General features: G+C 53.3%; 1 protein-coding gene across 2 annotated transcripts in view; it reads right to left on the bottom strand.

Annotated features, from left to right (window-relative positions):
* Mdga1 (MAM domain containing glycosylphosphatidylinositol anchor 1) overlaps positions 1–13,089 on the bottom strand; it is a 58,742-nt gene that overhangs the window by 11,972 nt on the left and 33,681 nt on the right. For both annotated transcript variants that reach the window (XM_048451271.3, XM_048451270.3), the window contains exons 3-10: positions 12,644–12,818; positions 10,392–10,588; positions 9,493–9,625; positions 9,028–9,297; positions 6,422–6,751; positions 2,673–2,969; positions 1,978–2,262; positions 403–554 (exon numbers count right to left, since the gene is read on the bottom strand). In XM_048451271.3, the coding sequence (XP_048307228.3) occupies positions 403–554; positions 1,978–2,262; positions 2,673–2,969; positions 6,422–6,751; positions 9,028–9,297; positions 9,493–9,625; positions 10,392–10,588; positions 12,644–12,818 (1,839 nt within the window). The remainder of the gene's footprint in view (positions 1–402; positions 555–1,977; positions 2,263–2,672; positions 2,970–6,421; positions 6,752–9,027; positions 9,298–9,492; positions 9,626–10,391; positions 10,589–12,643; positions 12,819–13,089) is intronic.

Genomic DNA, 13,089 nt, shown 5'->3' with positions numbered 1-13,089 from the left:
TCCCCAGGCCCTGTCCCCAGGAGTACAGTCTTCCCTTCCCACTACTGCCGCTTGGGCAGGGCAGGACCACATAGACTGGACCAGGCAGGCATGAGAGCAGCCAGGCTAAAGGGGCGCTGTCCTACAGAGCTCCTGTTCTCAGCCCTGGGTACCAAAGGAGATGTTCATTCTAAGAGCCATAGTGATCTTGTCCTGCACACAGCTGTCTTGTGTGTGGCTCTCAGCTGTGCCCAGGGACAGTATGGAGGACACAGTGTGCTCAGAGGCTCCCAGCTCTGGCTGTTACATTCAGACTCTTCCTCTGCCTCAGAGAAGCTGCCTAGACAGGAGGGCTGTGTCCAGGAACTCCTCCCTGTCCCTATTTCCAGGACCCGACACGATAGCCGCACCCCACTGGCCCACCTGGCGGATGCTGAGCCTGTAGTTGAGCACTGGGTCCACAGCGTCTGGCTCCTTCTGCGTCCACTGTAGCACGTAGGAGTAGTTCTTGGACAGCTTGTGGCTGCGGGTGGGGTTGGGGGTGTCGAAGTAAAACTCCGGGCTGTAGGCTTTGGCTGAGAGGGCAGGGAGGGGGCACGGGGCCATGGAGGGCGGAGGTGGGAGAGACATGGAAAGAGGAGCCGTGGGAAGGGGGTGGTCAGAGGTGGGGGCGACAAAGAGAAAGGGGTGTTGTGAGGAGAGTTGGCGTTGGAAGGAGAGGGGATGGGGAGGATGCAGGTGAGACGGGAACGGAGGGGGTGATTGTAAATTCCAAGAGGGAGAATAGTGAGGAAGGGCCAAGGAAGAAACAGAAAGATTGGTAAAGACAAGGGTCAGGCATATAGCGAGGGAAGAAAGAAGAAATGGTGGGTGGAGGTCAAAAGGTGGGGAGACAGGGAAAATGGGGGAACAGGGAAAGGGAAGGGGATGGGAAATGTCACAGGGGCCTCTGCTGGCAAAGTTGAGTGGGTGGGGAGGGGCCTGGGAGGTGGCCAGTGATCTGCATCTCTAGCCCTGCTATTGAGAGGATTAAGTGGTTCAAGAATTAAAGGGGCCACCTGGTGCCTTGGAGGGGCTATTGAGAAATCTGGGGGTGCCAACCAATAGGGAAACAGGTCTCCCAGGATCACTGCCACCAGATCTGGCAGGAAGGTGGCTCTCAAAAAGGAGAGGAGAATGAGAGGTTACTGGCCACCCTGGCAGCTTGTCTATTACCCTAAGCTCTCTCAGCAATTCCCACCATGCTGTCCCCCATCCTGGCCCATCAGCAGTCCTGTGGGCTCATGGGGGAGAGGACTGATACAAAGGAGAGGCTGACAAGGATGTCTGAGCACCCAACAGCCTACACCTCTAGGGTGGCAACGGGGCGGGGGGAGAAGGACTGGGGAGGATTGTGTTGGGCCAGCCAAGCCTCACCCCGACATTCCCCAGCTTTTTAGGGGCATCTTCTACCCTTCAAGCTCCAAGAGGGAGTACCCAACGGTTTTCCCCATCCGCAGCCTCTGGGGCCAAGAACCATTGAGGAAGAGCTAGAGTTACGGCTGAGACGGGTCCGGGCCCGAGTTCTGAGTGTGAGCGGGGTTGGAGGGACAGAAGCACTAGGATGGATGAGGCTGAAAGGATCTAAATCTACTGTGGTCGTTTGCAGAGACTGGTTTGAAAGGTACGTGGCTGTAGGAAGCCAAAGAAAGGGACCGAACCCTCACCAGCCCGGGAACCTCGGAAACCTCGGGAACCTCGGGGAGAACACGGAGCACAGGGATGGAGGGGCGTGGTCTTGAGGAGGCGGGCCTTCGAGAAGAGGTCAAGGATTGGATCTGGGCTCTACGGGGCGGGGACTACATCTGGAACGGACAGATCTTGGAAGATGAAGGCCTAAAACCGCAGGAGTAGGATTGAAGCGAAGCCCGGCTAGGTGTGGCAGGGCCACAGCGGGTGGAGCTTGGCTCCAGGTGGGCGCGGGCGGGAAGGCGCTGGTGGGGCCAATCGGACGCTCACCGGAGACCTGGAAGAGGCAGGTGGCTGAGCCCACGTCGTTGGAGACGCTGCACTCGTAGCTGCCACTGCTGTCACGGGTCAGGGCGTCCAGGCGCAGCTCGGCATGATCGGTGGTCTCGGTGGCGGCGGGGACAACAGGTGGAGGGGGCAGCAGCTGTCCTTTGAAGCGCCACACGGCCGAGGCGATGCGCTGGGGGCTGCCGCGCAGGAGCGTGCAGCGCAGGAGCACCGGCCGGCCCAGGGCCTGGCGCACATCCTGAGAACTGGGCTCCACCTCTGGCGGGACTGGGAACCAGGGCTGCGGTCAGTAGGACCGCGGAGGAGGTGGCTTATTTGTCCCCCAGTCCCGTGATCCTGGCCTAGGAGGATCTCAGGGCCGATACACACTCGCAACTCATTCATACAACAGCCAGGCACAGACTGCCGGCGGTTCCCTCCAGCCATGCTTCCCACAATGGGCCTCTGGTTGTGCTCAGTGGGTCCCTCGACCAACACGTAACGAAAGACCGCACAGCCACGAAGCTTAGAGCACTATCGCTAGACCTAGTTCAAATTCAAGCCTTGCTGTACAAACTGAGGCAAATTATTTAACTTTTCTGTGCCTCTGCAGAGGAATCATCAGAGTTTTCAGGTGTGCAAACAGTAGTTGGAGGGGTGGGGGTGGCCTAGGCTGGGTGTCTGGGGAGGGGACTCACAGTGCACTGTCAGCTGCACCTGAGCCTCCCGGGACCGTACGTTGAAGCCATTGTATCGAGCCGTCTGGCAGCGGTAGGTGCCGCTCATGTCACGGCTCACGCGCTCCAGCCGCAGTTTCCCATCTGGAGTCTCTTCCAGGGCCAGCCCTGAGGGCAGCAGGGCGACCTCCTTGTCCACGCGAGACCACAGCACTGGCGGTCGGGGCTTGCCCCGCACTTCACACTGAAGCTCGGCAGGAGAGCCCTCGCGCACGGTCACCACTGAGCGACCCTTGGGCACACTGATGGTGGGCGGCACTGGAGGAGGGTGAGAGGAGTGGACATAGTTAGGAATCCCTGGTCCCTGATGTGGGGCTCTGCCTTTCCCCCTTATCCAGCCCGTGGGTCCCACGGTCCCTAAGAATGTTCGGAGCACAGTGCAGTGGCTGGCCTTCCCCAATCCTCTCCACCTCAGGCATCTCCACCTCAGGCTCTCCCAGCTCGGAAAGAGCCCTGAAGTCAGCCTAACCAAGTCCACTTCCATAACAGTCACACAGGGTGTCCTATTTTTCCTTTTCTTCTTGCACGTGCTGGAGGGTGAGAAAGAATCTCCTATAGCCTACCTGAGCTGGCCTTGAACTTGTTATGTAGCTGAGCTAGCTTTGAACTCATCCTCCTGCTTCAGACTCTCAAGAGCCTTTAACCTCTCCCTTCCCAGCATTACTTCTGGCCCTTCAGCATTTCTTAGAGATTTATGTTTGTATGTATTTATGTGTATGAGCATGTGTATGCATACATGCATGCATTGCCTAGGGAGGCCAGAAGAGGGCACTGGATCCTCGGGAACAGGAGTTACAGAAGGTTGTGAGCCATCCTGGATTTCCAACGCGATTAAGATTCTGGGAGCCAAATTCTTGTCCTCTACAAGTGCCCTCAACCACTGAACCATGTCTCCAGCTTTCCTTGCCTACCATATTAGTGCACCACCTTAACTGTACCCTCGACTTTCAACATCCCGTAGCCCTCCTTCCAAAGTAATAAGCACACTGGGTTTCAGAAGGGCGCGCAGGCCGGGGCCTTCTACATGACAAGCCAGTGGCACCGCAGCTGAGCCACAGGCTAGCGCTGAATCACTATTAGAGTTCTGTCGTTCACAGTCAGACCCTCTCCACCCCAACACACTGCCAAATGGAGGGTTCTGAGAAGACCTCCCTGGGTCTTAACCCACATCAAACGCTTTATCATTAAATGTCAAGTATTGAACATTAAATATAATTAACTATAAAGCAATTATTCGTAAATGACTATACAAGCCAGGCGAAGGGCCAGTTATCTGGTTTGTATAAGTTGTGCCCTGCCAACACTTGTACATCTATTGGCTCCCATTTCACAGCTTTCTCTTGGTATTTTGGAGCCAGTTCATTCATTTCCCATCCTCCCCCCCCTTCAGGCTTAAATTGTTCCCAGAGGCGTATACAAGGCTTCTATGCTCCAGCACTGGACCTATGAGCCCAAAGCAGAACCAGCACTAGGCTGCTTCCCCCAGTCAGACACTTCCGAGCTCCCCCAGGATAGAGTTCTCCCGCGTGGGCGCTAAGGTTAAAGCTCTTTACTCAGGCTCTGTGGAGAAGGCCCTCAGACTCTGGCCTCACCCAGCCTCAGCTCCCATCTGTGCCCCAGTGTCCCAGCTGCGTAACTCACTTTATGAGGAATCTGCTCACCTACCCAAGACGCAGCTAGTCTCCTACACTGGGCAGCTCCATGTTCTTTTTTTTTTTTTTTTTTTTTTGCTGTACCCCTTCTGGGTTTATGCCCTCACCTAGCAGAGCCCACAGCACCTACAAGAATCACGTGGAACAGTGGAACACACCTGCAGAAAGCCCTCTCTGGCTTCTTAGGCAGCCTGGCCTTCCTTTGTTGGTGTCCCCTTTACAGACCCCTCCTTGGCCTCCTAGGCAAGAGTTCCGGCGTTTTCCCTGCCCTCTCCCTTCTAACGGCCCTAGCTCCCGTGCCCAGACAGCGAGTTCTGAGGAAGGGACTGGTGGGTTCTTAGTTTGCCACAGCTTTGCACAAAGGACTCTGCAAAATCAACCTGTGGTTTTTGTGGAGTTCCCATCTACTCTGAGGTCCTGCTCAGGCCTATCTCCTTCTAGAAGCCTCTTCTGCGCTCTCCAGTCTCATTGGGTTTCCATGTGTGCAGATGTCAGGGTGAGAGGGTCCGCTGAGGTCACTGAGTCTAATTGCCCACCAAGAGAAATTGAGGCCAGAGCTTAAGTGTCAGAGGAAGAAGAGTCGGCAGTGTACTGGTTGGTCACGTGACCCACCAGCCAAGATCAGCTGACCTCTCAGTAGAAGCTCCTAGAGCCTTCTCCCAACAACCACCCTCTGGCCTCATGCCATCTTCCTGCAGTGCCAAGCACAAACTCCAAAGACCCCTGTCTGGGCTCCCCGCCACCTCCAGCTCCACTCCTTGCTAAGTGTCTCAAACTCAAGTTTCTAAGGCTTGCTTCTTCCTCAGTAAAATGAGAAGATAAATTGCAACCCGTGACCAGCTGGCAAGGTAACTCCGTGGCAAAGGCACTTGCTGCCAAATCTGACCACCTGGGTTTGATACCTGGCACCCACATGGTAGAAGGAGAGAACCCAGCTCCAGCAAGTTGTGCTGTGGCCTCCACACGTGCCCCGCGGTACGTGTCTACACATGCATAGCCACATAGAATAAAGGAGTAAAACAGTGGGGGGAGTCCCTGTCACTATAAGTCACAGAGGTGAATAAAGAAATCATACGCTCATAAGAATACACCCAATTTCCTATTATCAACTCATCGTATAATACTTATTATAAGAATAAAGACCTGGCTCTTTACCATGGCCTGTCACAGGATGCATTCTGCCCCTCAAAATCCATATGTGGTCATCCTAATGCCAATGTATGAAAAAAAATGGCTATATTGTAGGCAGGCCCTTCAAAGCTGAAGCCAATGGGATCTCCCTTAATCCAGTCTAGGACACAGACAAGAACAGGGAGAAGATGCCACCAGTCAGCCAGGGAGTCCAACTCTTCTGGCACCTTGACCTCAGACCTCCAGTCTCCATGGCTGAGAAGTCTTTAGGGTGGCCTCTCTGAGCTTGTACCATTCCACTCTCCTGGCCACCGCCCCTCTCCCACCCCTAGAGGACCAGTGTACGCTCCCTCCTGGCCACCATCCCTCTCCCACCCCCAGAGGACCAGCACACTCTCCCTCCTGGCCCCCGTCCCTCTCCCTCCCCCAGAGGACCAGCACACTCTCCCTCCTGGCCCCTGTCCCTCTCCCACCCCCAGAGGACCAGCACACTTTCCCTCCTGGCCCCCGCCCCTCTCCCACTCCCAGAGGACCAGCACACTCTCCCTCCACCACAGTGATTCTGCATACGCTGATTCTGTGACCTCCCTGACTCTCTTTTGCTTAGCACAATCTTGCTCCTCCCTCAGATCTCATTCAAATTACAGCTTGCAGTGATACATTTATTCATGAACTGTCTGAAATAGGTTCATCTTCCTACCAAGTTCAAGGAACACAGCATCTCCTCTTCCCGTCACTCTACCTCAAGACCTGTCCCGGGGCCTGGCTATCCCAGAGCCCCAACATGTGTGTATGGCATGAACAAATGGTATCCTCCTCCTGCTAGACATCCATTTGCAAATTGCTACATCTCTCCCACCCCCACTCCCCACCACACACACTACTTTGGGCCTCTAAGGGCTTCCCCACAGTTCCCAATGCCCCCACCTGTCTCAGAGGAGATGTTGACCTCAATGCTGAGGTCAGGCACCGGTGATCCCGGGAAGGACGCCATGCACAAGTAAGTGCCATAGTCACTAAAGTGCAGGTCAATGAGCTCCAGGCTGCTGGTGATGGCTGGCAGCTCGGGGTCATTTCGGGTCACCAGCAGGCGCTTGGACATGCGGGCCGGCTTGCCATTTTTGAACCACTGGTAGGTGACCTTCTCCTGGGGCACCGCATCCACGTGGCACGATAGCTTCAGGTCCTGGCCGAGCTGAATGTTCTCGCTCTCTTTGATCACGTCGGGGGTGATCTGGAATGTGGCATTCTTCAGGGCTGCAAGGAGGTGGGGAGAGAAGGGCTGGGGCTGATCCAAGGACAGGTATCCACGACCTGAAGCAGCTTCTTCTCTCAAATTGGCTGCACCTCACACCTGCACGTGCATGCTTGCATCTCTCCCCCCCTTCCCCCGTCTCAATCTGGAAATGGTTCCAATGGCTCAGAGGTGTTTTAATAGCTTTAAAAGAGCTCAATGCAGAAAAGTGGGGTTGGTGCTGACCCTGGGCATTATTAAGGAACACACTCCATCAGTGAGTGGTGCTGGCCCAGGCATCACATGGATCAGCGCTTACAACCTGTCCCACTGTCTCCGGAGGGAACCCAGGCTCTGCCTGTCTAACTTGTGACTCATGCCCTCAAATCCTTCTTGTCCGCACACTGCTTTGTTTTCATTTGTGTTTTAAACTTTGTGTATACAAAGAACCGATATAGAAGGAAACATGGGACTTGATAACTGCTCTATCTATCGTGGATCCAAAGGAAATTAATTGCAACCCCCCATTTTGTACAGTCTGATTTTTTACAACAAGGTTGTGCAGTTTCTTTTAATAATATAAAGCCAATATTATGCTCTTGCACGCAATTGCATGACATCACTTGGTTTAGAAAACTAAGGTCTGGATGCTTTTTAGAATGTGGGTCTTGTTTGAAATCAGTCAAAGCCCTTCCTAGGCGAGGCGCTAACTTGATAGAACACTGGCTGGTATGGTGGCTTTGAGATCAGCCTGGATAACATAGGCTGCAGAGCCACCCTGAGAAGTGACCACAACTGTGGATGTCCAGAAAGATCTCACCACCCCAGGTTTTCAAGGTCAAGTGGGGTCAGGTGGAGATAGCTCATCTTTGATGGGGAAGAGAAAGCTATGGTCAGAGAGCTCCGATCTTGCTAATTTATTTTTCAATCCAAGTAAAATTGAAGAGAATTGGCTTCTTGCTGAGAGGAGACCGGAAAGAGATGACCACAGAAGCCAGTCCAAAGAGGCTCGGTTATGTTTGTCGGCACCTGCACTTGACTTTCAAGCCTAAAGGTCTGGGAATAAGACCTTATTTGGCTCTTATTTCCCCCACTTGTTTGTTGTTTTAAAAATTATTTTAAATGTGTATTAGCGTTTGCCTACACATATATATGTGCACCATATGTGTGTACAGTGCCCATGGAGGCCAGTAAAGGGTCTTCTCCCTTGGAACTGGAATTACAGCTGGGTGTAAGCCACAGTGTGGGTACTTGGAACTGAATTCGGGTCCCCTGCAGGAGCAGAAGAACTCTTAGCTGCTGAGCCATCGTTCCAGTCCATGGTTTTGTTTTTTGACACTGGGTCTCAGGCATCCGAGGCTAGCCTTGGACTTCCCTTGTAGCCTAGGATGACCTTGACTCCTGATCTTTCTGCTTCCACCTCTCAAGGGCTGAGACGATAGGCCTACACCACCATGATCTGAAAGTTTGAGTCTTTAAAAAAAAATCACCTAACTGTATAAGTGAAAAAGAAGAGGAGGAGGAGGAGGAGGAGGAAGAGGAGGAAGAGAAGAAGGAAGAGGAGGAGAAGGAGAAGAAGGAGAAAGAGAAGAAGAAGAAGAAGGAGGAGGAGGAGGAGGAGGAGGAGAAGGAGAAGGAGAAGGAGAAGGAGAAGGAGAAGAAGAAGAAGAAGAAGAAGAAGAAGAAGAAGAAGAAGAAGAAGAAGAAGAAGAAGAAGAAGAAGAAGAAGAAACAACAGTAGAGGAGGAGGAGGAGAATATTTACACATATACAGAACACCTTTAGTCCCAGCACTTGGGAGGCAGAAGCAGATGGATCTCTGTGAGTTGGAGGAAAAGTCTATATAGTGAATCTCAGGCCAACCAGAGCTACATAGTGAGACAGTGTCTGCAAAAAAAAAAAAAAAAAAAAAAAAAAAAAAGTAATGCATACACGCTCCATAGAACTATGTCTTATTGTAATTTAAATTTGGCCAATCCGCAGTTAGAAAGAAAGCCATGAAATTTCTCTTGGTGCCTACAGTACCCACATTTAGTTTTTTGCAGCCCCCATTTACCAGTTTAAAAGAAACGTCAACAATTACCAGTCCTTCTTGTAAATTACTAAATGAAGTTTTTCTGCCCCTGGTGGTAGACTGTTGAATTGCAGGGAAAGCAGACCGCCCAGACCATGACCCCCCTGCCACACCCCATCCTCCGTGGCAAACAGATAGCTCCCTCTCCCAGTTCACCTGCAGTCCCTGGAGGACAGAGACCCTGTCCACCGCACAACTTCCCACCAGCCCCTCCAGGTCACGTACATCGCACCAGCAGGTTGACCGTCTTCTTGGCCGGGTTGCCTACATTGTTGGTGGCTGTGCAGTTGTAGTAGCCAGAGTCCCGGGCCTGCACTGAAGGGATGCTGAGGGTGCCACCCTGAGCCAGAGCACCCAGGGGCAGTGGGCCAGGTCCGTGGGACCAGTGCAGCTGGGGGAGGGGATCGCCGCCTGTCAGTAGACACTGCACTGTCACATTGTCCCCAGGGTTCACCACCAGAGTCTCGTTCACAGACAACTTCAAGGCTGGCGGTGCTAAGGGGGACAAGAGGTTGGGTCTCAGGAGACTTCCATGGTTAAAGGAGAGGGAGATGAGGGGATAGAGAACCCTGGGGGGTGGGGGTCAGGGACACTCAGCCCAGGCATGGATGCTGGAGAGGAAGTTCTGGGCACTAGTGTGGGTGCCCACTAGAGCGGGTCTGGTGGGCGTGAGAGGGGATGTGTCTGTACCTGTGGTGTTGGTGAGCTGGAAGGTGATGGCCTTGTCTGGGATGCCACACACATTGCGCACGGACACTTGGCAGGTGTAGCTGGCGTAATCCTGGGGCCGCAGGTTCTTCAGCTTCAAGACCTTTGTCTCCCCCTGGATGGCAGCGGATGGCTGGGGTGAGGACCTGCTGGGGTCTCTTGGGGTCCCCCACATTGATTCATCTACATCCACAGTACAGCCAGCAGGCAATTCCTATTCTAGCTCTCCTCTTCTCAAGCCCTAGCCACACCATCTTCCCTGACGAAGCCTCCACGCCCCTGCCAGTGCTTCCGTGGTTTCTCTGGGGCAGAGGCAGTCCTGGGGCACACTGCCCAGGATTAGGCCTCAGTGTCCTCTTCTGGGAAGAGGGGGCGCGAGAAGGGAACACCGTTGTGGTTTGTATCCCCACACAACATAGGACTGGCCCACAGGCCACACAAGGGGCTGGCAGTCCCTTCTGGAAGCCCTCCCTGGCAGAATGGCTATGTCACCGTCTCCTGGAACTGCATTCAGGGAAGCATGGACTGAGAGAGGCCTTTCTACTCCAACCCCATTTGCATCGCTCATGGGCTCCCATCTCAGCCACCGTAGCAGGCACAGATGGTTCACTCATCTTTTAGATGGTTTTTCCTATCCAGCCGTGCTCCAGGGAACATGTCGCTTTTGGGATTTCCCAGTGTGGGACTCACTCTGACCTCTGACCTCTCTGCTCTCTGACTTTTCACCCTGGGCTATGTGAACACTAGACCAGGTGCCTCCCACAGGCACTGAATTGTTGAGATCAGGTCAGTCTCCAGGAGTCTGGGCCGTCAGGCTTCAGCCCCTTACAGGGTATCCTTGTGGGGTACAAGAGTGTGGAGCACCAGCTGCCCATCCTGACCTGGGTGTAGAGAGGCTCATAGATGTCAACCCCATTGTCCTGGCTGTGGGACAGGGTGTCGGAGCCCCTCTTCCAGATAAAGCGGGCGGGTGGGTTGGAGCTGACAGTGCAGCGTAGGAACACCGTCTTCTCCTGGTAGAAGTTGCCTCTGACGTCGCTCACTGTCTGGTGCACCGTCAGCACGGGCTCATCCAAGTCTGCAAGGATACCAGCGCTACATCAAGATGAGGTGACCCCAGAGCTGGGAGCTCAGGCCCCTTGAAGCCCTTGGGAAGAGCAGAGCCACTCTCAGAAGATACAGAAAGTTGATGCCTGCCTTCAGTTCTGCAAACTGCACCAATCTGTTAGAGGCGGGGACTGGATCTAGTGGCTTCCAGCGGCTACCTATCACTGTTCTTCCCCAGGGACCTGTACAGGACCTCTAGTAATGTACTTTTCATAGGACAGAGCAGGCAGCCAGAGACTGGAAACAAGCTGAAAGCTAAGTTCAGTCCCTTATTGACTAATTCTGTAGTGTGACCTCCCTTGAGCGTCTTTTCTTTCTGGGCCTTGGTGTTGGTTTGTTTTGTTTTCCAAGACAGGGCTTCTCTGGCTGTCCTGAAACTCACTCTATAGACCAGGCTGACCTCGAACTCACCGAGATCCTCCTGACTCTGCCTCCCTGAGTCCTGGAATTAAAGGCATGCACCACTACTGCCCGGCTTTGTTTTTGTTTTTTGAGACTTGGTCTCATCTATCCCAGGCTGGCCCGGCACTCACTAAGTGGCTGAGGCTGACCTTGAACTTCTGATACTCCAGCCTCTGCAGCCCAAGCTTGAGTTTTGCAGACAAACACCACCACACTCAATTCCTGCAGTGTGGAGGATCACACCCAGGGCCTTAAGCAAACTCAGCAAACATGCTACCCACTAAGAAATTTCTCAACCTGAAATTTCTTTTTAGGGCTGCTGCCTAGAAGCCCTCATAGGTGGTGATCATCTCTGGGGTGTTATTGGCTGGAAAGAGGGTAGAAGGAAATTGCCTTGCAGGCAGATCCAACATTTTGACAGTGGGATATGATGTTTTCATCTAGGAAGCTCCTGACTGAGAACTGCAAAATCGGATGACAAAAAAAAAAAAAAAAGAATCTAACAATGTTTTAATTGAGTTTAGGGCCCGACCCAGCACTCGGGAGAGAGGGACAGGGAGATCTCTGTGAGTTAGAGACCAGCCTGGTCTACAAGAGCTAGTTCCAGGACAGGATCCAAAGCTACAGAGAAACCCTGCCAAAAAAAAAAAAAATGGTCTTTGGACCACAGACCAGACTGGCCCTGGCCTAGTTCCTTCAAAACACACTACATTTTGAAACCAAAGATGCTTAACACACATGCAAATGTAAACAGTTATTGAACTGGTGGCTGAAGAGCATCCTTAATGTCAGGCCACATTGCCTGTCACTCACATAAAAACTTCTGGAAGTTGAAGTTGAGCCCAGGTATCAGCAGGACTTTTCTTTGTTTGTTTGGTTTTGGTATTTTTGAGACAGGGTTTCTCTCTGTAGCCCCGGCTATCTTGAAACTCACTCTGTAGACCAGGCTGGCCTTGAACTCACAGAGATCCACCTGCCTCTGCCTCCCAAGTGCTGGGATTAAAGGCGTGTGCCACCACACCCAGCTAAGGGATCAGCAGTTTTAAAAAGATTCCTGTGGGTAGGAGAGATGGCTCAGTGAGTAAAAATGCCTCCCACAGCCTGATGATGGAAGTTCGATCCCCAGGACCCAGGAGGTAGCAGAGAACAAATTCCTGCAAGCTGTCCTGTGACCCCGCCCCCACAACACAGATTAAATACAATCTTAAAATTTATCAGAGAGTCTAGTGTATACAGCCAGGGCTGTGACCTGGGCGGGGGTGGGGGAGAGTCCTCAGTTGCACAGGGTGGTGGAGAGGGAAACCCTAGACCTGCCCTTGTGTCCTCCAATCATACAGGAGGTTTGCTGGTCCCTCGCTTTTCCTTGTCTGTGGAAGAACTATATATAACCCAGCATGCCCTGTCCACTTGAAAGGGTTGCATCAAGTCCATGGGAGGAGGATGACATGGGAATGAGAAAGGGTTTAGGGAGATCAGCTGCCCATTCCCAAAGAGAGGATTCTTACACCCTCCACCATGATGTCACTTCTCCATCCTACCCCTTCCCCACCCCTGAGGGTTCAGGAGCTGTCCCCTGTAGGGGCACGGACTGTCGGGTCCAGGGTCACATGGGGCCTTGACTCACACTGCACGTCCACACGGATGGACTTGATGGCCGGCACGCCCACTCCGTTCTCCGCCTTGCAGTAGTATCGGCCGCCCTGTGTGCGGGCGATGCGCTCAATCCGCAGCGTCTCGTTGAACACCGACGTCTCCTGGAACTTGTCTGATGCACTGCCGGCAGTCTTGGTCCACCGCACCTGGCCGGGCGGTCACCACACTGAGGTTAGGGTAGGTTACGGTACCCTGCACAACAGTCCCCTGCCTGCCCCATGCTCTCCAGGGTGCAGGAGAAGAAGGATGCAGGTCCAACCCAAACAGGTGGCAGAAAGGCAAAGATGACCAACCCCTCAGGACACCGCAGGGAGAAGAGTCACAGGGCAGAAGTCAAAGTCAGAAGGAGGAAGCTCTAACTCAGGAGCCTGATCCAAGTTGCCTCGAGTTAACGGAGAATTGGTTGGGTAAGTATAT

This window comes from Myodes glareolus, chromosome 18 (assembly GCF_982192425.1).
Source record: "Myodes glareolus chromosome 18, mMyoGla1.1, whole genome shotgun sequence".
Lineage (NCBI taxonomy): Eukaryota > Metazoa > Chordata > Mammalia > Rodentia > Cricetidae > Myodes > Myodes glareolus.
Note: the sequence above shows the minus strand (reverse complement) of the source record. Positions and strands in the feature narration are given on the sequence as shown.